Below are 26,914 nucleotides of genomic sequence, written 5' to 3'. Positions count from 1 at the left end.
CCTTCTTGCTCTTGCTTTATTCGAGCGAGCCATTGCCGCGGTTCACTAGGCAAGTCCAGCTTGAGCCCCAAGATGTCAGAATGGCGAGATAACAGTCACGGAAGAAGCTAGTCCACGGTGATCGTCAAACTGATGAATTGCTGCACCACTTCAAGTCACGGTGCAGGGGAGAAACGCTCAGTATCAGTAGCTATAGTGTTGAGACACTTATGTTATTCCTCGGTATGCGGTTTTAAGGTTGTTTATTTGAAAGCCAATGTGCACCGTCGGTTGATGCCCGGAGGTGGCAATATCTCATACTCTGTGCAAGAGGTCTCACCGCCTTACGAACCGCTTGCTATCCAAATCATGCTCTTATGTTTTGGCTTTCTCCAGAACTGACCTAATATCAAGGCAGTCGTTCACCCATAGTCATTTGTCCCTGATGTTCACATTGCTCCACTCATAACGATCTCATATACCTTACTAGGTGATACTTAAAAAAATTATTAAGAAATCACTAATCCAATATGATCTTAGTTAAACAAGAGGTTATGGAATCATGTACACCTATTTTGCAGTCACTTTGGTTCATATATATAGGATAGTGGCCAGTCAGTTACCATCACCACATATATATAATCATAGCCATTTACTCCATAGATCTTCCATGATAGATTAGCTCTGATAACCTTACATCTTCACAAATTTTCGAAAACACAGTTCCTTGCCACCACGAGGATGGTGATCATAAAGACATTGCAGGCGGTGACCTGGCTCAACAGCTTTAGTATACTCACTTTCCATAAAGCGAGCGAAACCTTTGAATTTTTTTAATTGTGGACTTATTAACTGCTTTTCATATCGTCCGCATAGCTACCTGCATGGGCGTTGTAATGCCAATCTCAGTACTTCGCGGACATGAACTATTGAAAGTGTTGGACTGGTTGTGGCGTTTGTGGCGAGTGCTTCGGCCCAGCTATCCGATAATTAGATTGAAATCAACAGCCAGGTAACAACTGACATTACCTAGTCGCGCCATTTATACTAGCCGTATTTCACAATCAGCTGTGATTGTGCCTCTCCCAGGAATGGTTAAAATGCTGGCAACAATTTTTCGAACCTCTGCCGGCCGGCCGCAGCAACTTTCGACCGCTGTGCAATACAACTTCGCTAGCCTACGCGCTTTTCAATCTTCGACTCTAAATGCAGCCATTGCGCATCCGGTCACTGCTCATGGACCTCCCCCCAAAGCGCCTTCACCGTCCCCCAGATTCGAAAAGTGTACTACGCAGCAATCGAATACAGAAAGCGAGCCACAACACCGACCACGCAAGAGACCTACAGTGTTGAAGAAGCGGTTCTGGAAGGATGTTGATGTAAAGCAAAAAGATGGTGATTTTTTTTTCTTTGCAAATAAGATTATCGCAACTGACAGTTGTGCAGGAGGCGATTACCAGGTTCTACTTGACAAACGGCCGGTTCGGACTCCCTCAAAAAGTGTCCTGTCAATACCGTCTACAAAGCAACACCTTGCGCAAGCCATTGCGTTAGAATGGGACGTCATGAATGCAGCGCAGCAAGCCTTGAAGAATCACACGATTCCCCTGACCTCTCTCACTGCACGTGCCGCGGATATTGCGCAGGAGGATGCTGCTGGTGCTGGTGCTGGTGCTGGTGTGGAGAGAGTTATACGAACTCAAATAGTAAAGACTGCGATGCGTTATCTTGAGACGGATACATTACTTTGCTGGGTACCTGAGCAAGATGACGCTGTCAAGGACGAGGAAACACAACAACAGGAAACGCTCCGGGAAGCTCAGATGAGGGTTGCAAAGGATGTCATTGCCTTTTTAAGCACCAAGGTATGGCCAGGCATCGACATAGTGCCGGTTCTGGATGGGAACAGTATCTTCCCGGCATCCCAGTCCCAGGCGACAAAAGACATCATCAGACAGTGGGTTGAAGGGCTGGAGGCCTATGACCTTGCAGGCCTTGAAAGGGGTATTCTTGCATCTAAAAGTCTCCTGGTTGCCGTTAGACTGGTAACGGAATGGAGTGAGAACTTTTGCCAGCTGCAACAGCTAAGCCGGAAGAGATTTGGAATCGAGGAGGCGGCCGAGGCTTCCAGCCTCGAAGTCAGATGGCAAACGGATATGTGGGGCGAGGTCGAGGATACCCATGATGTCGATAAGGAGGATTTAAAGAGACAGCTTGGAAGCGTTATTGTTTTGGTGGCGGGAGTTCAATAGATCATTATTTATTCTTGGGGGGGAGTTACTTCACAGGACTCTGGCCGTTGTATTATACATAAATTTCGCGTGCGTTGTCCTGTCCACATATACTGGAGTTTAGAGCATCGTATACTTGTGATGATGGTAATAAAACTAAGCGGTACTCCGGCATAGACACAAATAGCTCTTGTAAGCCTTATTCCAACGAAACCAAGCTCCTGCTGCTTAATTCTGCTTCGCTATCAGGTGATCAATGAACGTAGGATATGGAAGGCTCAACTCGAAGCCGCCAAGGCGCCACAGGCGTTAGGGAAGATCGACACTATTTTACACGTTCGTTTCTTAATCCTCAACCATCTTCTTGTGGACGGACTAGTCATTCAAAGTTATTAGAAGATATCACATATCCACCAGGGCCATCTTCGTGTTTCATCCTACCGAGGTTATGCTCACCTATGGTACCTCGTGATGTCGGAGAAGGTTGAAGGGTAAGTACCAATATGGCTTTTTGGTTACCCGGGCTAGGGTGAGCGACTCGAGATCCATCGATGCGCGAAGTAGCAATGAGATTGACAAGACATTGAATAATTCTTGTCTGGATCAGACTACCCATATCCGAGGTCGTTTGAACCAAACCGTGGTTAGAACACCACGGCTATCATCCGTCGACAGGATAAAGGGGGAACGAGTGACGACATTGCTAACCCCGCCTGCATCTTTAGGCACAAACGCTCCAAGAGTGCTTTGGCATTGGCGATTTTGCATCGTGACAAGTCAAAGGACAGTCACGAAGAGGTCGGCAGTCGTGAGAACGGCTCTCCCGACTCTGCCCCGTCGTCTCCAGTGAAAGTGAACAACAATAGCAGCCCGTCCGTCTCCGCCATCTCGACACACCGCAGCCCCAGCTTACGAAGATCGCGCCAAGAGACAAGCCCGCCCGCCATGTCTGCAGATTCATCATCAGACCCTGCTGCTCTAGGTCGTGAAGGCGACGTCATCGAAAAGCTTCCCTCCCTGACCCCGGTGGATGTGACTCTCAACCAGTCTGTCAGGACGTTTCGACTTTTTGAGATACTGCGCAGCGGTGATACGACCGCTATCTCTAAAGCTATTAAAGAGAGCAGGGATCCGGATGGTGTAAACGGCCTGTCGGGGACAACGATCCTCCATCTAGCGGTCCAATGCGCGGAACCGCAAGTGGTGGAGTATGTATTGTCAGCTGGCAACGATATTGACATTAATGCGCGCGACCGAGAGGGCAATACACCCCTTCACCTTGCTGCCCAGCTTGGCCGTGGGCCTGTTGTTCGCGAACTACTGAATCGACCTGAGATTAATGACTCAATCGTCAATTACCGTGGACAAACGGCGCTGGAAGCTTCGCGTGCACCTGAAATTTTCCAGCAGCTGCAGCTTGCTCGATCGCTTTTCATAGACAGCAAGACGCAAGAGATTCAGTCGTTGATCGCCAAAGGCGAATATGATAAACTGGAGAAGTTATTGGAGGAACCCCGTGTCGAGGGTATCCTGGATGTCAATGCTCTAGACCTTGTCACGGACCCCACTACCCTCCACTCAGGCGGCACCCTCCTCCATGAGGGCGCTAGGAAGAAAGACACAAGACTTATACAAATCCTCTTAATGCACGGAGCTGACCCTTTCCGTCGCGACAAGAAGGGAAAGCTGCCACAGGATGTGACGAAGGATGATAGGACTCGAGCCATAGTCAAGAAATCCCCTGCTGCCGTCATAGCACAGCGGGGTATACAGGAGAAGGCTATTCTCGGGACCAGTTCTGGCCAAGGCGTGTCTGGACGACCTGGAGCCGGTGAGGCCTCCTTTGCGGGCAAAGACTCCAGGGAGATGAAAGGCTACCTGAAGAAATGGACGAACTATACTAGTGGCTATAAACTGCGTTGGTTTGTCCTCGAGGACGGTGTATTGAGTTATTATAAACATCAAGGTACGCTGTTGGACTGGACACTGCTCCAAGCAACGTTTCAATTGCATGACTCAAGACTAATTAGCATAGATGACACCGGCTCCGCTTGCCGTGGTGCGATCAACATGAAAATCGCAAGACTTAACATGGACTCGCAAGACAAAACTCGGTTTGAGATATACGGCAAATCATCAGTCAAATATCATCTTAAAGCGAATCATGTTGTGGAGGCGAAGCGCTGGTTCTGGACGCTTAATAACGCCATTCAATATGCGAAAGATGAGGCCAAGGAAGAGGAAAAGCGCCAGACAAAACATGCGGAAGCACTTCGCCAGGCGAAACTTGACCAGGCTGAGGGTAGGCCAAGCGAAAACCCATCCGAATCTCCTAGTTTCAGATCTAGAGGGCCCTTATCTCTCGGTGTCCCGAGTACCAGTAACACGAAACTGAGTACTTACACATCACGCACCACTCTCGACGGTGTGCCGGCTGACGATGACGGCTCAATGTACGGCTCTCTAGAACAGGGACCCTCCCAGAGTGACATTAATAGGGTTGCCAGCCATGTTACCACCGCTCCTGATCTCGAGGGGGACGATGATGATTATGGCGATTATGCTTCGAGCCGCGAAACACCACCAACCGACAAAGATGCTATGAATATCACGGCACAGTCTGTAAAGCTTCAACTCGATATACTTGCTAGTGTTGCATCATCTTTACAGAAGACAGACCAATCCACGGCACTTTCGGACCAAGCTGTTGCTCAAGCGCTAACTGCATACGAGGAAGCTGTGAGCAGCCTTAAAGATCTAGTGCAGAATCTTCTGAAGATTTCTCGGGACCGCGACTCATATTGGCAATATCGACTGAATCGGGAAGCACATTTACGCAAGATGTGGGAAGAGAGCATGGCACGCATCGCTCAAGAGCATGAAGAGTTGCAGTCTAAAATGGGCGAGTCGGAGGAGAAGAGGCGTCGTACAAAACGAGCTCTTAAAGAAGCACTAGAGAATACACCAAACAGTATAAGTCGAACGGCGGTCAAGGCTGCTTCAGTCGAAGCGGGACTCGACGGCGAAGAAGACTTGTCGCCACAACCTCCACAGATCGTCGAGGTTGCCTCACATATCGAGGAACAGAAATCTCGACAACCACAGCTACACCGCAAGAACTCTGCCTTGTCAAACATCAGCAGCCTTTATGACTCCGAATCCGATAACGACGATGAAGACGAATTTTTTGATGCGATCGATGCTGGAGAGATCGAGGTCGTGGATCGCACTGCTCCTGAGGTTCATGAAGACGAAGAGACGATTCCCGACGAAGACAAACTTCGTGCCGTGAGAAGGTCCGAAATTGCGCCATCGTTCAAGGGATATGAAGAACCCATCAGGGAGAGGCTCAAAATGGATTACGACAATCGGCCTAAGATTTCGCTCTGGGTAAGTGTACTTCGGGATAAATGTACTCTCTACGTGAATGTCCAAGACTAACACTTAGTAGGGCATTTTGAAATCTATGATTGGAAAAGATATGACAAAAATGACTCTCCCTGTCTCTTTCAACGAGCCGACATCACTTCTCCAGCGCGTGGCCGAAGATCTGGAGTATACGGATCTTCTCGACGTTGCTGCCGATCGGACTGACTCGATGGAGCGATTGGTGTATGTCGCCGCGTATGCAGCAAGTGAATACGCTTCTACAATCGGACGTGTCGCCAAACCATTCAACCCCCTATTAGGTGAAACTTTTGAATATGTTAGGCCAGATAAGGGCTATCGGTTCTTCGTTGAGCAAGTTAGCCACCATCCACCGATTGGGGTAGCCTTGGCTGAATCGCCAAAGTGGGACTACTGGGTATGTTCCGACTGCCATATATCAGTTTAAGGATATGTCGTTAGCTAACCGTGGTAGGGGGAATCATCTCTCAAGTCCAAATTCTACGGCAAGTCTTTCGACATCAATCTCCTGGGAACGTGGTTTTTGAAGCTTCGTCCTGTATCAGGAGGCGAAGAGCTCTACACTTGGAAGAAGGTTACGTCCTCAGTTATTGGCATCATCACTGGCAATCCTACTGTTGATAATTATGGTCTGATGGAGATTAAAAACTGGACCACTGGTGAGATATGCTATTTGGATTTCAAGCCTAGAGGCTGGAAAGCGTCCTCAGCATATCAGGTGACAGGAAAGGTTGTTGATAAGGAGGGCTCGCCTAGGTGGAGTATTGGTGGCCGATGGAATGATAAGATCTATGCCCGTCATACCCCTGGGTTCGAAGCGACAGTTTCTGGACCTGAGCAGAAGGCACAATTGGTTTGGCAGGCTCATCCCCGTCCGACTGGAATTCCGTTCAATCTGACGCCATTCGTCATAACCTTAAATGCGCTTACTGACAGCCTCCGACCGCAACTGCCACCCACTGATACCCGCCTTCGTCCCGATCAACGCGCAATGGAGGAAGGCGAATACGACTTTGCCGCTACCGAAAAACATAGGGTCGAAGAAAAGCAGCGTGCTAAGCGAAGGGAAAGGGAAGCTAATGGTGAGGAGTATAAGCCCAAATGGTTCAGCAAGGCCAAGTGTCCAATCACGGGTGAAGAATACTGGGCTCACACCGGTGATTACTGGGGTTGTAGGGCTAGGCAAGATTGGAGCAAGTGCGAAGATATCTTCTGATAGTACAAGTCAGTTATATTTTTATAATACTATCAGTATATACAAGCTTTTGACTACGTCTGTGCGAGCTGCTTCTATCAGGTGTCTCTCTACCGGATAAATACCTAGACCGTGGCTTGTCGGCAAGCCGGTTAAATTCAAGCGCCTAATGAAGATTCCCTGCGCAAACCCCGCAGCCCCGCCAGTGGACAAAGCTGTGGCAGCTCCAAGCAACCTGACTGCTCGATTGACCCATTTGTCCTGTGGGCCATAGCGGGGAGTATCTGGTCCCATGACCGCCTTCTCTGAGATTATTTCCTGATGGACTTAGATAATTAACTGACAATCCACGCCATGGTATAAATTCCGGCCACTCTCTTCGCCTAAGCATGCTTTTGTCAATTATCTATACTCAATCCACACAATGAGCTCACAGACCCCAACAGCTCAGGTATGTGCTACTCTAATTGGGTTGACTTGTATAAACTAATATAAGTAGAACCTCTCCTTCGTCCTCGAAGGCATTCATCGGGTCAAATTCGAGGATCGCCCCATCCCAAAGCTCAAAAGCCCTCATGATGTCATCGTGAACGTTAAATACACAGGCATCTGCGGCAGCGATGTATGTACATGACCACAAACGACCGGGACAATCGGGCTAACACACCAGGTTCACTACTGGGATCACGGAGCTATTGGGCAATTTGTAGTCAAGGAACCCATGGTCCTCGGCCATGAATCTTCCGGAATAGTCACACAAATTGGATCAGCCGTCACTAGTCTAAAAGTGGGCGACCACGTTGCAATGGAGCCTGGTATTCCCTGCCGACGGTGCGAGCCCTGCAAAGCGGGCAAGTACAACCTCTGTGAGAAAATGGCTTTTGCCGCAACCCCGCCGTATGACGGTACTTTGGCCAAGTACTACACGCTGCCCGAAGACTTCTGTTACAAACTGCCCGAGTCGATCAGCCTGCCCGAGGGTGCACTCATGGAGCCCCTGGGAGTCGCCGTACACATAGTGAGACAAGCGAATGTTACTCCGGGTCAAACCGTTGTAGTCTTTGGAGCTGGTCCAGTGGGTCTATTGTGCTGTGCGGTAGCCAAAGCTTTCGGTGCGATCAGAATCATAGCCGTTGATATCCAAAAGCCAAGATTGGATTTTGCAAAAAAATTCGCCGCAACAGCCACATTCGAGCCGTCGAAGGCCCCCGCGACCGAAAACGCTACCCGCATGATTGCAGAGAATGACCTTGGGAGGGGTGCTGATGTCGCGATTGATGCTTCGGGTGTTGAGCCGTCAGTTCACACGGGTATCCATGTTCTCCGCCCCGGTGGCACCTATGTACAAGGTGGCATGGGTCGGAGTGAGATGAATTTCCCCATCATGGCGGCTTGCACTAAGGAACTGAATATCAAGGGAAGCTTCCGATATGGTAGTGGTGATTATAAGCTGGCAGTACAACTCGTGGCTTCTGGGCAGATCAACGTCAAGGAACTGATTACTGGCATTGTCAAATTTGAAGACGCCGAGCAAGCTTTTAAGGACGTTAAAACCGGAAAAGGCATTAAAACGCTTATTGCTGGCCCTGGCGCCGCATAAGCGCTTGATGCCGCGTACATAGTGAATCTGATATAACCATTTTCAATTTACTAATTTACACTATATGATTTACATACTAAGCTTTAAACGTCGCCTCATATCTATGAACTCATTAGCCATCAGCAACCTTGAATAGGACAAAGATCATACCTCTTCCCTCTGAACGCCCACAAACCCCAGTTGCCACAAGAAATGTCATGTGGGTCAAGGTCATTAAGATCCCACCGCAGACTACGGAATATATTCTCACCGGGCTCGAGTAGAATGTCAAATTCGCCGGCACACTTCTCACGCACCCAGTTGATATCTCTCTCCATATCCCACTGTGTATAGCCAGTGGTGATGATTGGAACCTTGGTCTCCAGCAGCAGAGGCAATGTTTCCTCCCACTCGTGGGAGCTGGCAGGGTGTCCAAGACCGGGGTGGAAGAGCACAATGCAGTCCAGGTAGGGGTCGAAAGGCTGAAAGTATTGTGCCTTATACATCGTGTGGAAATAATCCACATATGTTGTTATTTTCATCTGACCACCTAGTCTGTCTTCAACAATTCCTCCGAAAGGGTTCTCAGGCGTGCGCTCGGGCAGGGGAAACTCCTCGTCGCGGTTCGCCATGCTCTCAGGGCCGATGAAGATGAGATGGATGAGAGACCGTGGGAAAATATGGCTGAGTTGAAGCCACACATCGCGAGGTAGAGATGATTCAGCGCGCGCTCCTAGGATAAAGATCCGCACAGGAGGTGCTTTTACTCGCAGGCCCTGGATATCGACGCCCTCCCCGGTCCTAGGCGGATGTAGGGAGTATCGAAGGGCTAACAGTGATTAGCGGTGTCAAAAATTAGTACCAGAAAGCTTACCGCTCACACTCTTAAGACCCTCGGTTGTAAGTCTCTGATTTTTTCTGATGCTATAAGGGCTCAGTTCATGCAATACACTTCCGATTGTGAGCGGGTATGTCAGCATCCGCGTCACCTGCCGCATACTCCGGTCATCATTAATCGCATCAAACTCTCTTGTGTAAAGAAAAGTATCCCAGTTCGTCATGTTTATGACGAAGTTTTCATCTTGCAGGCCGGGCATTACAAACTCCGGGAAAAAACGCCCAGAGCGCAGATCATGGTCGTCCTCGTTGATCTGCCTAAGAGTCTCGCAAACTTCTAAGTGGGCTTCGAAATCATCCATCCAGTGGCCCTCAGAGCAGTAGATCGGGATACCACAATCTGGACACTCAAAATGCGAATGAGCCGGGGGGAGGCTGGCATTCGTGAGGCTTTTGCGCGATTCTGGATCGTGCGGGGATACAGGTACTCGGGTCTGCTGGTGACTGGGATGAGGACAGAAAGCGTTCTGTTTGATGAAGGCCGCACGTTGACGAATTTCAGGCGACGGAGACTGGGTGAAGTCGTGGAATAGGTTATTCGGTTTCAAGAGAGGGCGGGAATTGGGCCCGTTTGATGTCGCAGATGTCGCTTTCTGGATTATCGGTGCTGCAGTAGGTAATGAGGCTAGTTTTGGCGCCAGCAAGTATCTTGAAGACCTGCGAGACTCCAATCCACGCGTCAAGGCTGCGGACGACCCATGTACCTGTTTCGAACTAACAGCATAAGGTGCTCGTAGAGGCGATCTGGAAGAGAGAATGCCTCTTCGTAAAGCCTGCAGGCAACGGCCACAGGTGAATTCGGCCGCCATTTCGTTGGTTAAAAGTATGGCTCTGAGTTGGGAATCGTATGATGTACTGGCTGGCACATTTATTTCGCCGAAGCGCAGGAGTTGAGCTCACGTGATTGAAGCTAGCTCCGCATACTATACCCGCATAAGCCCGCAGTATACTCTGCTGCTCGCCGCACAACTAGTCGGTCGTTGAACTCTGGGATATCTCACGGAATCACGCACAATCCTAATAGTCGGCGGAGAGTCTATAAACCGCACGAGAACCCCTCCATGGTACGACTTACCTCCATGCGGCTTTTCCGGCCGATACTGCGTGTATCGCAACAACCCAGTCGAACGCACTTGCTACTTCAGCGGAGAAATATCCAGACTTCAAGGCAATACCATTATGCGGACGAGAAGCCGCAGCCGTTCAAAAATCAATTGTACGAAAGTACGCAACAGCGGTTGCGGCGTGAGCGCGCAGAGCAGGAGCGGTATGCCCAATACCAGACTCAGTCGCAGGGTGGTCGCTATGCAGCTATGGTGTTCGGTATGTCGGCACGCATATGAGAGTCGTATGCTGACTTCACTAGCACTAATATTCTTTACGACTGGAGCATACTGGCTAGGATCAATGAGACCTGCGGAGCTCCCGAAGACTTCCACAACAAAACTATATGAACTAGAACCTCCGCGGCACGATGTTTCACCGTCAAACCTGCAAGCCGCGTGGGCGGATTTTGTTGAGATTATAGGAAAGGAGAATGTCTCTACGGAGCATGCAGATCTAACCTCGCATGCAGGCTCCGACTGGTCCTCCTATAAAACCAAGGAAGGCGAGAAACCGTTCCTTGTTCTTTACCCGTCAAGTACGGAGGAAGTTTCTCGTATCATGAAGGTATGCCATCAACGCCTCATACCCGTGACACCGTACTCGGGCGGAACAAGTCTAGAGGGGCACTTTGCTCCCACGAGAGGCGGGGTGTGCATTGATTTCGGTCGTATGAATCGCATCCTGGCATTACACAAAAGTGATCTGGATGTTGTAGTGCAACCCGCACTTGGCTGGGAGGAACTGAATGAAGAGTTGGCTGGGGAGGGCCTTTTTTTCCCTCCGGATCCTGGCCCTGGCGCCATGATAGGTGGCATGGTGGGCACCGGCTGTTCGGGAACAAATGCCTATAAGTACGGAACTATGCGAGACTGGGTTCTCTCGATGACCGTTGTTCTTGCGGACGGGACGATCATCAAGACGAAGCAGCGTCCGCGAAAATCGAGCGCCGGCTACGATCTGACGCGTTTGTTCATTGGTAGCGAGGGCACGCTAGGGCTGATCACAGAAGCCACATTGAAGCTAACAGTTAAGCCCAAGAGCCAGAGTGTTGCTGTTGCAAGCTTTCCTTCAGTCCATAGCGCAGCTCTGTGTGTCACCCGAGTCGTGGAGGAAGGAATCCCCGTTGCAGGCGTCGAGATTCTGGATGATGTGCAAATGAAATGCATCAATGCCAGCGGAACCACATCCAGGCAATGGAAGGAAGCACCCACGATCTTCTTCAAGTTCGCCGGGACACCAAACGGCGTCAAAGAGCAAATCGGATTAGTTCAAAAGCTCGCATCTTCATCCCAGGCCAAAAGCTTCGAATTTGCGCGAGGTGATGAGGAGATGCGCTCTCTCTGGAGTGCTCGCAAAGAGGCTCTCTGGAGTGTCATGGCTATGAGGCGAGGTCCAGAGGACCATGTATGGACGACAGATGTGGCAGTTCCTATGAGCAGGCTTCCTGACATTATTGAAGCTACAAAGCAAGACATGACGCAGAGTGGGCTACTAGCTGGCATTTGTGGCCATGTCGGGGATGGAAATTTCCATGGTAAGTTAACCATAAAAACTCAGGGCAGTGCTGACTTGGTTAGCAATCATTTTGTGGAATGATGCGGAAAGGCAGACCGCAGAGGGTGTTGTCCACCGCATGGTAAAGCGAGCTGTTGAGATGGAAGGCACTGTGACTGGGGAACATGGTGTTGGCCTAATAAAACGAGACTACCTTCCGCATGAACTGGGGGAGTCAACGGTGGACGCTATGCGACGGGTAAGCTGCTTTCCTCTTTCGCAACCATGGCTGCTAATGTTGTTCGTACAGCTTAAACTGGCTCTGGATCCCCTTCGCCTACTGAATTGTGACAAGGTTATCCGAGTTGAGCAGCCAAAGCCCGGGCAGGTTAAGGAATGGTAGAGTTTGATAGGTTCCTAGCAGATTATTCGCTACAGCAATCCATAAGCAGCTTTCTAAATACATAAGCAGCTTCAGACTCTGCGATTAGTACCCGTAACTCCTGTCCTCATCACCACGCTGGCCGTGTTCGCCTTGCGAATATTTGCCGTAGTTCTGTCGTCTGTAACCGTCTTGCGAATGGTATTCATTCCGAGAGCCATAGTCATCGCGAGATCCATATCCACCTTGAAGTTGAGATCCTTGGCGTTCGTATCCTTGAGGTTCGTATTCACCTTTGGAAGTGTATCCATACTCATCATGACGGACGTGGCCGACAGAACCATAATCACCGCGCGAGCCATATCCATCACTTGATGCACCATATTGACCATGAGATTCTCCATACCCGCGAGAGCCATACTCATCGCGAGCGCCATGACTGCGTCCAGAACCATAACCACCGCGCGAGCCATATCCATCACCCGATGCACCATATTGATCATGAGCTTCACCATAGCCGCGAGAGCCATACTCATCGCGAGCGCCATGGTCATCACGAGCGCCGTGACTGCTTCCAGAACCATAACCACTGCGCAAGCCATATTCACTAGCCGGGCCACCATACTCTCGTTGTGAACCCACATACCCGGAAGAAAACTCCCTTGTCGTTTGTTAGCCCATTGCAACCGTACTGTTCAGTACCCGGTGGGAAGTGGACTTACTGTCTAGGCATGCTGTCCTGGAAGTGTCCGGTCCGGGTCACAGTATTATACCCAGAACTCGATTCAGTATACTCCGCTCTGTATCCGCCACGCTCGGTATATTTCTCAGAAGTTTGATGAACATACTGGCGCTGTCCATCGTCATACTGATGTTCACGTCGTGTATACTGGTATTCGTGCTCGCTTCGCTCATTCTCAGAGTCACTGCTACGTTCATTTGAACGGGAACGTTCATGGCTTCGATGCTTGCTAGAACGTCTGCGATGGTGTTTGTGCCGCTTGTGTTCATCATCGGAATGCTTTCTGTCCTTGGGTGATCCAAACTGCTCTCGGCCATGATCCTTGCGATGTTGATGCCCATCTTTCTCGTTCGAGTCCCGGCGGCGTCTAGTCGAGTAATGATGCTCTTCATTTCGTTCTTCATCTAGAGACCCATGTTTTTGGTAACTGTGTTCTTCGCCCGATTTTCCTCCAGACTCGTTGAGCAACATCGAGCTGACGCCACTTACAAGCCCGCCCACAAGGCCACCCAGAGCCCCTCCACCAGCAGCTTCTGAAGCTATTTTCTCGATGCGACCGACTTCGGGCTTCCTTCTTTGACTGGAATTCTGCGGGCCCTTGTGCAGGCTAAGTGGTTTTCCACAGCCATGTCCAGAATCGTGCACGCTCTCTTTGTGATTCCTGCCCTCCCGTACACCTTCGCGGGAAAGCTGCTCACGGAGACTGCGAATCTCGCGTTCCGATTTCCCTTCCCACCACTTTTGCACGGTCTCAAACATAATTCGACGGATTTCTCTGGCGCCATCTCTTCCACCACGTCGCGAGGCCGGGTGATGGAAGACACCGGAAACGATTCTATCCAGGGTTGGTTCTATGTCAGCCTCTTCATCATCCCATAGCTCCATCAGCTGCGGCACTGTCCATTTGACAATTTGGGAAGCGACACGACCGGCCGGTTCATTAAGAATATTTGAAAAGTGATCTTTGGAAAGCATCGAATGAGTGGGATTGCTGCAAGAATCATCGTTAAAGACCACATGTTGCTGATCCCTGCTGCTCTGGATGACTTCGGATGATCCAGTCTGCAGCTCAGCTTTCACCTGCTGAAGGATGGGCAGGACGTAGGGTGCAAGAATTGAGAAAACAGCAATGGTTATCTGTTCCTGCACTTGTTCAATTAGCTCCGGCAAGACCGGGATCTTTTCAATAGCCTCATTTATAGACTTGAGCAATTCATCGTGCCACTCCAGAACGGGATAGATCTTTTTTTGGACGTCATCGAGGTATTTAGTCCACTCTTCTGGTTGGCGAGGAGAAACATGTCTGTTTTGCTTCTTTGCGTCCTCTGACTCGGCCTTGAGCTCATCCATCCTACTCACTTTTTCGTCGCTGTTCCCAATCAACCCTTCAGGGATTTTGTCGAGTAGATTCTGAAGGAAACTATCAGACGGTGAACCGTTCTGGGATTCATTGATAGCACCCTCCAATTCTTGGATCTCGGACTGCGTTGCCTTGTCCGATATCTCACCGAGCACAGAGTGAAAAAAATCTACCCCGCCAAAGGTGCCAGTCACAATAGGATAAACCGGATCTGACACCCCTTCGATCTCGACCTTAGTATCACGGCCGACATGCGGAAATACCTCTGATTCACCAAGTTCAATGAGACTTAGCTCGACATAATTGGAGTGGGCCGCATAATCTTCCAGGCAATGCAAACCGGTTCCAAGTAGACGGAGAGCTTCATGCAGATCTTCGTCATTCCTAGACCTCGCGTATCTCCGGCCCAATTGAACGCATCGGCCGAATAGCCGTCGTACAAGGGCAGCCGAAGTTGCAATATTTATGCGCTCATTCGCTATGTAGTTTTTGAGGCCTGCAGGGTATTAGCTGAATTCAGAGAAGTAGAAAATGCAGCTCACCTGTCTTAGGATCAACAGCCAGTTCACGCTCCTCATCAACCGGGCCCCTGAGGCGCCGGTCATAGTCTCGGGCGTCTTCGCCTTCAGCGTATCCAAGAGGATTATCAATATGTTCAGTGGGCTGATAGCACCCCAAACGCTCTGTTGTGACTTCGAACTCCTTCGTACCATATCTAAATATTCAGTAAAATCCTTGGAGACATTGTGGTATTCATACCCAAAACTCAGAAAACCGAGAACCCATAAAAGGATTCGAATAGCCTCGGCGCTAACATATTTTACAGTTCCAACGTCTACGGCCTGGCTGTAATCCCGCAGCCAATTTCCGAAATAAACTCGCTGCACATCAAGTTTGTTGAATTTCCGGCCTCCAGCAGCGCGAGCCAAAAACAAGCCTAGAAGAGCATCTTCAATGTCTCCATGACGCCAGTTCTGGCCTTCTATCTTGGAGATTGACGCGATATTCCCAGCTCCGAAGGCGTGGGCTCCTCCAGACAAGGAAACTATAACGAAAAGGAGAAGGCACAGCTTCTGAAAAGAGACACCCATAACTTCTGGCTCGCAGACGGTAAGTTTCTGGCTTTACGCGGTTGATAATGAAAAAATCAGCAAGACAGACGGAAAAGTAGTATGATGGGAGAAAGTTCAGGAAGACAAGTTGACGAAGCTGAAACATGGCGGGGGATTCAGCTGCCCCGCCATCAGGTGCACAAGGCTCCGATCATAACTACAAGAGTAATGATGAGCATCCCGGCCTCGGTACTGCTTCTTGCCACTAATGTTTGCCCGCTAGAATTCGTGAGGATTACGAAGACCGCAAAACTACGTCGCGACATACATGATCAAATGCCTAAAAGCAATCGAGGATCAGGACGAAATACTTAGGTGGTGGCTGACCAGTACCTTATCGCTGCACACCAATTTTCCACAAAAATATCTCCTACCAAAATAAATTATGAAAGAAAAAAAAAAAGAATCTCCAAAATTTTGAGCTATGTCGACAGTTAGTAGGGGATACCTTCACAAGACTATTTTCCAGATTAGTGATGCGTCGAGTATAAGAATGGTGAAGCTTCTACTCAGTGGTATTCGGAGTAGATATTATTGTTGGACTGGCCATCACTGATGTTTCCGGTTTTGAGTGTTCTAAAGATCCACAAAGTCATTGTGAGACCCAGAGAATTACATAGGTACGGTGGAGTTCAGTAGTTGGTAAGGTGACTAGACTAGTACATAGTAGTAGTACATAGTCGGGCCACCACCTGAACAGCCTCCGAAGGCCCGATTTGCAGGTACAGATGCGTAACGACGTCAGGACTCGAGGAGCGACAGGTAGGTAGACAATTCTAGAACTATGCCGACTTCTTGAGCGACTAGAAGACATCTCCAAGGCTCCATGATCTAATGCAGCCATTTCTGTTGCAGCGTGCAGCGTGCATGGGTGATGGATACTTGCCCGGCTTGATTGGACAGTCTGGTTGGTCACACCGACCAATATCTCCGCATCCGTCCAGATAGCGTTCAGGAGCCAGCCCTCCAGGTCCGCTGCTGTATCTTCACCGCCGTCTCCTCCCCCAAAGTCAGCCCACCTCTCCAGCTTCTTTTTATCTATTCATCTCTAATTTCTTACATCCTCTAAATTTCTTTTGCTCCATATTCTTACGGCGGAGCGATATACGCGTCTCGGATTATAATTTAGATCGCTCGCTCCTTATCGTCGAGTTTCTGAACGCTTCCAAATTCCTAACTCATACCGCGTAACCATGCATTTGAGGGCTCATCATTAAATCATTTCGTTCCTAGTTTTACCAGGAACGACAAAGAGGAGGTGAGGGGGCGACGGGGTCACTGCTTACCGCACTCAAGTATCATCAAGCGAGTTCAACTCAAAAAGCACATCTACATGTCATCTATCTCCTCGACTGTGTGTAGGTGTTCTGTTGGCCGAGATCGCAATAGTTAAGGCCGAGTTTATTGTCGAGAACTCACTACTCGGACGACCCTGGAATACATTTTATTCCGGACACCTGTGAGCAATTCAGGCGAAGCGCAAGAAGACATGTCTGCTCAGAGAACTGATCGCAAAAACATTTCCAAAGCACAAATCAAACCTTTGCTGAAACGAGTCTCACGGGATGGTTCATCGTCTACGTCGATTGACCTCTCGCGGCACTCGTTTGAACAGGAGGGACTAGGGATTTACACAGATGACAAGGGCACAGAGTTATACACCAACTTTCCGACCAGGAGGAAACTATCCGACTTGCACCGTCGATCTACGAGCGGAACCTCTCAGCTTTCCACAGCTAGCAGCTCGAGTATGGGCAAACCAGGCTCGCAGTATGTCCATCCGATGCGCCGCGCTCCGCGCGCGTATACTCCTCCTTTATTGACACAAAGCCAAACTTCCTATTTTGAGGGTCACCCTCATCAGGAAGATTCGGAGTATGCAAATGATTCCGTGTCTTCAGGGCCCAAGCCACGCTTGTCATTGCATTTCCCGGACACAACATTTACTCCAGGGGCGTCACAGACCAATGTAACCGGCCGCGCGTCTTTCGGATATTCACGAGAAAACGCCAGCACGTTAGATACAACATCGCCCACGTCCCGTTCGTCTCTAGATTTTGTCTTTCGCTCCAGAACAAGGACGAGCATGGACCCTGTGTCTCGAGCAGCCACAATCCAAGCAGCACGCCAGGCGTTTGAAGAAAAGGAAGCGGCCAAGAATAGGAAATTCGAAGAACAGCGTATCAAAGCAGAAGAGAGGCAAACAAAACGGAAAGAGAGGCAAAGTCACCGAACGTCAATCAAGGACGATATACGGGAGAAGAGTTGGGGTCTTGATCCTGATGATAACCATGGCCCGCGTCGGACCACAGAACAATCTACCCCGGGGAGCTGGAAATCCCAGTCAAAAAGCACTTGGATGCTTTTCCTTACTTGGCTGCGAACTAGGATATTCAAGTTCAGAAGGAAGGTGCGCAGCTTGAGCTGACTATATGAGTGGGGTATCTCGTTCTATCATGTACATAAAGCGTCTTTTTATACCAACCTTGAGAGCAACTATACCAGTTCGTATTTACACTAGCTAACCTCTTCCTGAATATGTGCTATTGGATTTCCTAGCCGCACCGGAAAATCTAGACCTAGGTAGTCTAGATGCATCAGCCGTACAGTCTAGTGAACAAGATATGACTGTAGAAGGAACGATGTCTCTACTACTCGCTACTACCGGGTCAAGCTCATTGGTCGTATAATCAACCAACAAAATTTCTCTGGAGGTAACCCTAAGAGAGTATACAGGAACTTGTGGAAAGCATGCTTCCGTTACTTTTAGTTTCGGTCAAACGGACTCTGATTTTATAATAGACTTGAATATTGATACGAAAGAACACGATCAATGCAATAATGGGACAGGTCCTAGTGCTGTGGCTAGAAGGGTACCTTGGACTTAATCGAGTTTGGAACTCTGGCTGATGGTGGTGATTATTTCTCGCCTTCAGCTTTTATGAAAGCAGCGATGCAGTAGTTTATCTCTGAATAAATGACTTCTCGAGCTTTTCGTGGCAGCGAACAAAAGATTCGCATTCAGGAAACCAACTGCGCAGCCTGGATGTTGGATGTAAGAGGATTTTGTCAGCTAGATAAAAGTAGCTGAGAAATCCATCAAACTGGTTATCGCAATATGATCGTCTTGACATTTTGCCCTCGATCGAACAGGAGCTCATCAGCCCGGTTGGAATTGTTTGCGTGCGTTGCATTTCGGATTCGCAATACCCCTCCACCAGGCACGATCTTATTGCCGCTTTCTTCTCAGGTTGGGTGCCGTGCAATACATTGAGTGTCTCCCTAATTAGGTTTTCATCAACGTTAAAACTTGGCTATGTTGATAAGCGCAGAATCTGCCCCCTTGCATATCTCTTGTATATACGCATCGGACGTAACTAGGGCAAAGAGCTCTTGGTTACATAATGACAGCGTGCGAGTGCAAAACTGATATTTCTCACGCTAATCACCATGTGTGGTTTCTTGGGTATTTATCTTTTGAAACGTGTTTCATACAGCGACGCTAGACCTCGTAGTAACGTACTGAGAATGTTAGCCAAGATCATTCTTCCACTGCTCAAGACCGTACTTACCATGATGAAAAGATAAAATGAGAAATTTCCCTTATTTCCTGTTAGCATGATGTAATGACAAATTGGCAACAGGATGCACACCGCACAACAGACAGTGGACAGTGGAAGAGTTATGGATGACAGTTGTGGAGTTGGCGTGGCTATGTAAATAAGATGCAACATGTGCTAGGTATCAACTGATTGCCTGACTACTTCATCTCATATTATTCTTGCTTAATCAAGACTCTTCACTTGCCTTCAACCCCCTTGTAGAAATGCAAGTATATGTTGAGCATGGAAACTCTTTATTGAACCTGAGTTTACGGACATTTGCTTGTGCAGGATTAACGTTAGGGACACACATATGTTAAGGCATTTCTATAAAGACGCATGATTCCAGCAATGTTATAACTCAAAGAAGCTGATTAGATATTAATATCGTGGAATTAACAAGTAAAAAAAAAAAACGAACTCTCAGAAAGCCTCCCAATATTGATCTAACAAGGAAAAACGATAAAACAGCAGTTTTTAATCAAAAGGTAGGAAAATGAAGCGACGAGAACCCGCCCACGCTTTTGTAATTTACACAGAAAACATATAAATAAATTTGCGCAACAAAGAATAGGACTGCCATATGTGCAAGTCAAGCCGAGCGTGGAAAAGCTGTTCTAGCGGTTCTCACGACAGCAAGCACGAATGATACATCGGCCGGGGCGATGTTGGCTGGAGATGAGGAGTTTGGGGGAGTTCCTCGCATTGCTCTCACAAGGATCGAGTCATAAACCGTTTCTTCGTAAAGTCCAAACAATCAGCACGCCGACATGGCACCCTGTACTGTGAATATAGAAAGTCAGGAGATATCGGCCGAGGTTACACTAGGCACTAGTCGATGATGGAAATCATTCGCATTAAGTCTGAACTTATGATAGTAGGGTTTTTTGAGAGGATCGGCATCGGGTCGCCTCTTCATGCGCTCCTCATCGAAATCATCGGCACCTTCTCGGCTACCCCAAGTTGTCTGAAATTAGAGAGGGCAGTTAGCCTAGCACAGGACGTATTGCGAATGTGACTTTCATTGACACAGCAAAGGTGAAGAGAATCCAATGGATAATTGATGAGGATGCAGATGGATGCCCGCCGGGGAAGTTGTAGGGAACCCAAAGCGTAACTGGAATACGGTGCATTGTAGCTGATTGTCAAGGGGGAAAGGGTACGTACTGCACTAAGTGTCATCACAGCGTACATCTTAATCGCACCGTGGAAATAGCCGAAAAGAATCGACACAGGAAGAAAAACCCAGTCAACTGGAAATCGTATGTAATGGCCTAGGAGTTTGATAAATTTACTGACAAACATCCAGGCGGCAAGGAACGACATTGCCAGCATATGGGCATGTTCGTCCCAGGAGGCAGTAGCCTTATGACAGAGGAAAATAAGGCCTAGATCGCCGAGAAGAGCTGGGGGCGAGAGGGTCGTCATATGAACGGCATACGCGCTCCAAGGCTGACGGCTATAAGCTGTTAGCGACTGTTCACTTAGATATAATGAAAATGTTACTTACTGCCAAATATGCCCCTCATCGAACATGCTAGTGAGATTGCTCCTCCAATTACTCCGAGACCATCTGGTGCATTGCTTCAAGAAAGTAGGATTATCTTCCAAAGTGGTTTGAACCTCCGCTTCAGGATGGTATTGCATGAAAGTTTCCCAGCCGTGTGAGACCATCCATCGAGTGATAAAGTTGTCATCGTCAGCATTCAATTGGTATTTGCCAAACCACCATCCTTCGTTAGTGAAGGCGTACGTGAACGCATCATCCTGCAGAATACTGGTTTTGTACGCGACAGTGCGTCCGGACATACAGGGGAGTCCGCCGTCAATGTGGGTAGTCGCGGCGCAATCAAAGTTTCTCCGTTCCAGGTAGAGAGCTCCAAGAAATCCCCAGACTCGCTGTGACAGGGTAGGCGAAGTAGCGCGTTTGAGCCTCTGGCATGTCACCACGCCTCCATATCGGTCGTCTTTCTCGAAGGGCGCCAGCATCCAGGTGAGGACCTTTGGTGGCCAGATTACATCGTCATCCGCGAACACTGTGATCGTCGTTGTAACCTCTGGGATAGCTCTAGTCATTTGCCGGCGTTTGTTAGGGTGGGTGACAGTAAACAGGCGGATTCTCGATTTGGCGGCGGGCATGCGGCTTAGCATTTCTTCAGCCTTCTTCTTGTTTGCTTCAATTGTAACAAGAAGCAGCTCATGGGGCTTATTCGTCAGGATGGTTTCGATCGTCCTCTCCAATTCTTCACCACAGCCATCCAGCGTAGGGATTATGACCGTCACATCACTTGACGTCAATCTTGAATCCTCGGGGGGAGGGATAGGCTTGAATGTATAGAATGAAATGAGATTCACAACAAGACGTAAATACCGGTAGACACTGAAAAAATGTTAGCAAGAGACCTCATAATGGATCCGAAGCACTTACAAAAGAGCGATGAACGCTCGCATATACGTTATGTGCATTATTCTTGCCAAACTCTAGAACGATGCCGTTTATCGACTTCACTGCAAACCTTGTCCTCAGCTGTCAATCGCGTACATTGAATGCGGTGCCCAATGTGCCAAACGATCCCTGTTCTTCCAAATTTTTGTCAACCAGGCAGACAGCTACCAACCAAGTTGAGAAAAGGAAGGAAAGGAAAAGAGAAAAGAGCGGGATATGAGTCGCGATGAAACGAATGTCTTGAAGGCTTGAGGAAATTGCCTCCCAAGTCACATAAGAAAAAATATTTAGCAAGAGGCAAAGATCGAGCCTCTCTGACAGCAGCATTGGAGACTTTTATTTGCCGGCGAAAGAGGTTGAGGGTAGCTAGGGCTGGCACGTTCAACCGGTATCCAGCGCGTCCATGAGCCAATGGTCGGAGCAGAAATAAGGGCTCCAGTTCACGATTGTCGTTTTCAGAAGGCTGCATGTGTAATTTGCCTCGTGCGTCAGACGGGACCCTGATCTAGAATCCTAGATGAGTTGATGGAGGATGCTTTGCGGGTGGAGAAAGGATTGGCGGCGCACGAGCTTCAACTACTGCAGTAGCGAGTGGGGATGGTGGATGACGATTGAGCGAGTCGCTGCCCAGCCAGGTCGACTCGTTGCCATAATGATAATAATATGGGCGGGCGCCGGGCTCAGAAAAGGTATTATTATTTTTATCGACGTTGTTGCCATCGTAGACAAGGCTTCGGCTTAGAGTCATGCTAGCAGGGAGGTATGCAGCGACTCCCCGATTCGGTTTCAATCAAAACTATCATCCCATACCGTAGAGAAGTTCGTACTTTGGTGGTACTTTGATTGGAAATTGCAGCGCGACTGGGCCGAAGATGCGAGAAGGCCAGCTCAACCCCGGTAGATAATTGACTACGCTGATTAGATCCGACGCTATCGTCTGGAGACCGTCTGGATTAAGGCGTACTGAGTATCCAGACAGTCGTCGTGTGCTTTGTTCGCGACTAGAACAGCAGCGCAGGCTGCAGAGTGAGGCGTGGGCATACTGCAGAGCCAGCCTTCGGTGCTTGCTGTCAAAATGTGGGTAGTACTCTGGAATACTTCCTGCATCGAAAGTACCTCGTATGTCTGCTTAATTATCCAAAATCCATAGAATGACGAGGTCCAAAATAGAACTCTTGCATTCAAGCTGACGCTTCGGGCTCGGGGCTACTTTTACCAATGATCGGCGTAGAACACACAATCTAAATTCCATGACCCATGGTATGACTGAAGTTAAGGGGAAACTATGGAGTAGTCAGGTGTATTTTCAAAATAAGGGCTAATATATCCGTAGACGTTGATTGACAGTCATAAAACTCTATTTCGGCGTTTGAAGGAGGCTACTTTGTACTCTGTACTCTTGAGGACTCGGCGGTTCGCCTTCCCCTGGATAGGCTCGGCCTGTTATCAGACCCCCCGCTCCCGAACCACAAGTAGCAGATATCGAAACCTTGAGTGTGGGGGAGGGGGGGATGTAGGACAGGTTATAGGTTACAATGCTTACGGATCTTGTCAGATGCTAAGGTGAGGACAGCCTGCTGCTTGAAGGATATCGCAGCCAGCCCGGCAAAATGCTTGGAGCGATAGCTGGTGATCCTAGCGGCGATCGTACCAACCCCGTGAATTAACAATGCACCAGCCAGACTGAAGCAGCACGCACAGGCTAGGTAAGGACTGTCGAACGGCAAGCGCAAGCATTGCTGTCGTAGTGGTGGGGAACTGGGGAGCCGAGTGGTACGGAACGTGACAAACCACCCGTCAGCCGCGCAGCATGGACATTAACATTTATTATTATCTACAATATTTTTCATTCGCGATCATTTATTGCCGAACGTGATTTGGGGCCTCGTCAATTATTCAGCTGTCTCGGAGCCGGTGTACCAAGATCATTCGGAGTTTCCAGGTAGGAGGTGTAGTAGTGGTATTTGGAATCATTTCTGTTGCGTGCTAACTGCCGTTCCTGTCATCTACGATTCATGGCGATCCCCGGTTGCCGCCGCCTGATGGGACCATGACACTTGCACGACTCACGATTCGCAAGTGCTGTCCGATGCTCGTCTGTTTTAGCCACAGCACACGATACAAAGACTAACCGCGTCGAACGGAGCTGCTGTGGATCCTGTTCTCATAAAGGCTTTTTCCCTAGAATAACCTTTCCGCGGACGATAAGCGAGGCCAGAAATTCTCGCGCCATCTCTCCATCCGTTGCGCTCGGACTCACTGGTCCATAACGGTAACCTGTTTCTCACTTCTAACTAAGGAATGACTGCTAACTCTTTTAGCTTCCAACCGGATAAAAGCCAGCCTGGGCGAATTATGTTTTGCATAAGCTCGCTGAGGCTTCTAGTCGAATCCTGTCGCACGGCGTTCATGCCCAGACAATCAATCCAGGTCTAGTCTTGCGAGAGATGATCAAGGGCCTGCAGGTCACTCAAACGGGGTGCAACCAAGACTTTTCGAGCATCGGTACCCCAGTCGCCATCTGCACGCCCTTGCTCCTATGATGCCGGCTTGCATTTCGGTCGTCTTGCACCTGGCTCGAGGGCGGTTCGGAAAGTACTCGAGAAGTACAAGTCCAGCCTTTTCTTCTCTAGTCGACTGCGTATAATGGTACCTAGCTCCCCATAAGTAGATCATGACCAGAATCGTTGACGTAGATGCCCAGAGCGGAAGTACAATGTCGCATCACATCGGGCGAGATGCATCTCATAGGTCACCTGTTTTGCCTCGGAACCTGAACCGAAGGGGAAGATCCAAAAACGCTGACACCACGCAGATGACAGCCACAAGATAACGCCGTATACCGCCCGTCTGCGTCGTTTTCACCAGAAATAGCGACCACAGCATCATTTTGCTGGAGAATGTCGAGTTTATTTGCTCAAACACATCCGGGAGTGAAACAGACGCGTATCTCGACTGCACGGACCAGACGCTGACTGGACTCCACAGTCCACTTGACCCTCAGGTGGAACGACCCAGCGAACCTTTTGCGATAGTCAGCTGTAGCGTCGCAACGTTGCGAGAGAGCGCGCTGGTCGAATATTGGCACTGCTACATTCCCCTCTGTCGTCGAGCATGGCGGTTTTTCAAAAAACCTATTATATTCGTTGTCGCGAGAGTTTATGTGCACCTGCCTCTTTTTTTGTTTTTTCCAATACACTTGAGTATGGAAAGACGCGGGATTTGAAATATTCAATGTTCCTTAATACCACGCTACTGCTATCCTAGCCCCGGCGCTCCACTGCCGCCCTTGTTGCCCCAGAACGTTTTCTCCGGCTAACTACTAGCTACTGTACTGCACTGACCTTGGTCGCCGTCACTTGCTCGAAGTGCCGTTTCCGATCTTCCTAGGAGAATTGGCTGCGCATGTCCACGAACCCAGTAAAAGGATCGAGGGAAGTTGAAAAAGGCGCGGCCTTCACATGCTAGGGTCAGTCTATTTACCTTCCACCGTTAATCTATTATATTACTGTGCCAATCCCAGATAAGTCTCCAAGTTCGCGAGCGGTTAGTAGATGCTACCCCGACCCTTTTAGCCAGTACTGACTCTGAGCACTTCTCTCGTCCTTTGTCAACCCTATCAAAATTTACACCACTAACAGCGCGCGTCAAAGACGAAGAGAGAGACTCGTTGTCTCTAGATCACCAGCGCAATGAAGCACAACTGCAAAGTACACATGAGGAAATCCAAACGAGCTAGCTTGAGCGAGCTGTCCTCACAACACAGGTGTATTATCCTCTACTGGTGGAGTATATACGCCGAACAGTCCCGCCACTAGACTCCATACCGACCGGTGGAGCCTTTGACGGGAATGGCCGATTGCGGAAGCTGTCTTTCAGGAGCCACTGCTATCTGGTCGAATCATGATTTTTATTCATCATAAAGAAATTATATGACATTGACCACTGAGCCGTGTTGCGCTAGCTTTGCCGCGGGATGAGAAGTTAACGGAGGACCTCCTTGTTCGTCAAGGAGTGATCTACACTGGCACAGTTCAACCATGGCTTATCATTGCGAAACGGCTGGCCTAGACAGCCTGCAGAGCTCCAGCCAGGATGCCGACTTGATTTGATACTCCATCATGATGGCGGCTAGTGACAGACGCTACTGCGGCGCTAATGCACCTAATAACCGTGCAATAAAAGCGAACCATTCATTCGCTCTTGTTTTCGCTCTTTTGTTGCGCTTCAAGTCCGGGCCCCCAGAGAAGTCCTTGACCCATGAGTCGTTGCTCTCTTAGGCTTATAACTTAGACGATTATTAATTTAGGGCCTTGTGATGCGCCAATCCAACTCGGCCGCTCTAAATTCCGTGCCATATTAATGCTGGGGTCAGCCTATCAACTGCGGCGCTCCAACAACCCCCCTCTTTTGCCTTGAGTGGAAGCCTGTCATCGAGCTTGCCTCGGGCCGTTTTGGCAACCGAGATGCAGTCCGTAAACGGTGCCTCTTGATGTGCAGTACTCCTAGGAGCCAAAATGCAGGTACCATTTGCCCACCAGTACTAAGTAGTACCTGGGCAATCGGCGCCATGTCCTTCCGGAGTCTACGCAGTAATCAAGATCCCACCTCTCAACCGGCTTGAGTCATGGTAGATGATATCTGCATCAGATTTCAAGGCAGGGCGCAAGACGATAATGAAAAGCTACTATAAGGCTCTGGTCCTGTGAACTCACCTACGGGATAAGCACAGCGATGTAGAGTCAACCGGCAGACAACCTTGTCTAGAACACCGATATTGCCCAAATTTTGACACAATGACGTCAAAGCCTCAGGTACAGGGCGTAGTGGCAGCGGCTTAGGCGCTTAACAGGATGGGCTAGATGGATTTGGATGCTCCATCCAGTCTGCACGTCAGTTCCTAAGGCAGTTCTTTAGGATGCACCCGGAGATGTACCTCGTGCTTCCCCCCGAAGCACTAATGTACAGTTATTTCTACGCGGTATAGGATCGGCAGGGAATCTCATCCTGGTTGATCGTGCAGCTCGCTCTGTTTCTGGAAGCGCGCACTGCGCTCTCGCAGCAGCCCTTTTCTTCCCTGTCCCCTTGAACTTTTCCACGTCCCTTTCGAGACCAGGACACCTTACCCCACTAGGCTATACGACGTACGGACTATAGGTTGCCTGGGCCCGAATAGACGAAATCGTAAATTATTTTGGAATACGGGGGTGGTGGGCTGCTGAGTTTGGAAGGGTGGTCAGACTCGGTTTACAGGACTAGGTCTATTAAAGTGGACTTGTTAAGTCTCAGAACTTGCGCGGCAGTTTCATTAGGAGTAGGGGATTATTTTTTTATAGGCTGTTGCGACAAGTACTACATAGACTCTCATCAGGACGCCTAC

The 26,914-nt window shown here is 49.1% G+C and overlaps 8 protein-coding genes across 8 annotated transcripts, besides 1 other annotated feature; 5 read left to right on the top strand and 3 right to left on the bottom strand.

The window, feature by feature from the left end:
- Positions 1–26,914: part of a sequence feature (contig 1.169 1..351151(-1)) that runs on past both edges of the window.
- On the top strand, positions 1,029–2,250 carry ANIA_09062 (ATP synthase complex assembly protein ATP12). Its single transcript, XM_677239.2, has 2 exons — positions 1,029–1,374; positions 1,426–2,250. The coding sequence occupies exons 1-2, from the start codon at positions 1,071–1,073 to the stop codon at positions 2,229–2,231; spliced, it is 1,110 nt and encodes a 369-aa protein (XP_682331.2). The 5' UTR covers positions 1,029–1,070; the 3' UTR covers positions 2,232–2,250.
- ANIA_09063 (uncharacterized protein) lies at positions 2,682–6,834 on the top strand (the record flags this gene model as incomplete). The annotated part of the gene is made up of 5 exons (XM_677240.1): positions 2,682–2,701; positions 2,936–4,176; positions 4,246–5,600; positions 5,662–6,015; positions 6,073–6,834. The coding sequence occupies 5 exons, from the start codon at positions 2,682–2,684 to the stop codon at positions 6,832–6,834; spliced, it is 3,732 nt and encodes a 1,243-aa protein (XP_682332.1).
- On the top strand, positions 7,234–8,474 carry ANIA_09064 (L-iditol 2-dehydrogenase xdhA). The gene is made up of 3 exons (XM_677241.2): positions 7,234–7,264; positions 7,313–7,435; positions 7,484–8,474. The coding sequence occupies exons 1-3, from the start codon at positions 7,238–7,240 to the stop codon at positions 8,411–8,413; spliced, it is 1,080 nt and encodes a 359-aa protein (XP_682333.1). The 5' UTR covers positions 7,234–7,237; the 3' UTR covers positions 8,414–8,474.
- On the bottom strand, positions 8,490–10,128 carry ANIA_09065 (putative mRNA processing protein (Mss51); the record flags this gene model as incomplete). Its single annotated transcript, XM_677242.2, has 3 exons — positions 9,267–10,128; positions 8,564–9,221; positions 8,490–8,514 (listed from the first exon to the last, which is right to left on the bottom strand). Exons 1-3 carry the CDS (start codon positions 10,096–10,098, stop codon positions 8,490–8,492), a joined length of 1,515 nt encoding a protein of 504 aa, XP_682334.1. The 5' UTR covers positions 10,099–10,128.
- ANIA_09066 (FAD-binding oxidoreductase) lies at positions 10,272–12,846 on the top strand. The gene is made up of 4 exons (XM_050612432.1): positions 10,272–10,612; positions 10,656–11,930; positions 11,974–12,149; positions 12,201–12,846. The coding sequence occupies exons 1-4, from the start codon at positions 10,351–10,353 to the stop codon at positions 12,291–12,293; spliced, it is 1,806 nt and encodes a 601-aa protein (XP_050468356.1). The 5' UTR covers positions 10,272–10,350; the 3' UTR covers positions 12,294–12,846.
- ANIA_09067 (protein tinC) lies at positions 12,378–15,505 on the bottom strand (the record flags this gene model as incomplete). The annotated part of the gene is made up of 4 exons (XM_677244.2): positions 15,134–15,505; positions 14,917–15,089; positions 12,995–14,870; positions 12,378–12,933 (listed from the first exon to the last, which is right to left on the bottom strand). The coding sequence occupies exons 1-4, from the start codon at positions 15,463–15,465 to the stop codon at positions 12,378–12,380; spliced, it is 2,937 nt and encodes a 978-aa protein (XP_682336.1). The 5' UTR covers positions 15,466–15,505.
- On the top strand, positions 16,579–18,063 carry ANIA_09068 (uncharacterized protein; the record flags this gene model as incomplete). Its single annotated transcript, XM_677245.2, has 2 exons — positions 16,579–17,896; positions 18,046–18,063. The coding sequence occupies exons 1-2, from the start codon at positions 16,976–16,978 to the stop codon at positions 18,061–18,063; spliced, it is 939 nt and encodes a 312-aa protein (XP_682337.1). The 5' UTR covers positions 16,579–16,975.
- Positions 19,888–21,801, bottom strand: ANIA_09069 (glycosyltransferase family 2 protein; the record flags this gene model as incomplete). The annotated part of the gene is made up of 5 exons (XM_677246.2): positions 21,517–21,801; positions 20,599–21,468; positions 20,384–20,547; positions 20,256–20,341; positions 19,888–20,055 (listed from the first exon to the last, which is right to left on the bottom strand). Exons 1-5 carry the CDS (start codon positions 21,552–21,554, stop codon positions 19,888–19,890), a joined length of 1,326 nt encoding a protein of 441 aa, XP_682338.1. The 5' UTR covers positions 21,555–21,801.

This window comes from Aspergillus nidulans, chromosome VI (assembly GCF_000011425.1).
Source record: "Aspergillus nidulans FGSC A4 chromosome VI".
NCBI classification, from domain to species: domain Eukaryota; kingdom Fungi; phylum Ascomycota; class Eurotiomycetes; order Eurotiales; family Aspergillaceae; genus Aspergillus; species Aspergillus nidulans.
The sequence above is the reverse complement of the archived record's forward strand: the minus strand, read 5'-3'. Positions and strand labels throughout refer to the sequence as shown.

Coding starts and splice junctions, on each gene's coding strand:
- ANIA_09062 (XM_677239.2), top strand. CDS start 1,071: ATGGTTAAAATGCTGGCAACAATTTTTCGAACCTCTGCCGGCCGGCCG. Junction 1,375..1,425: donor TGATGTAAAGCAAAAAGATG/GTGATTTTTTTT, acceptor ACAGTTGTGCAG/GAGGCGATTACCAGGTTCTA.
- ANIA_09064 (XM_677241.2), top strand. CDS start 7,238: ATGAGCTCACAGACCCCAACAGCTCAG. Junction 7,265..7,312: donor CACAGACCCCAACAGCTCAG/GTATGTGCTACT, acceptor TAATATAAGTAG/AACCTCTCCTTCGTCCTCGA. Junction 7,436..7,483: donor CAGGCATCTGCGGCAGCGAT/GTATGTACATGA, acceptor CTAACACACCAG/GTTCACTACTGGGATCACGG.
- ANIA_09066 (XM_050612432.1), top strand. CDS start 10,351: ATGGTACGACTTACCTCCATGCGGCTTTTCCGGCCGATACTGCGTGTA. Junction 10,613..10,655: donor CTATGCAGCTATGGTGTTCG/GTATGTCGGCAC, acceptor TGACTTCACTAG/CACTAATATTCTTTACGACT. Junction 12,150..12,200: donor CGGTGGACGCTATGCGACGG/GTAAGCTGCTTT, acceptor TTGTTCGTACAG/CTTAAACTGGCTCTGGATCC.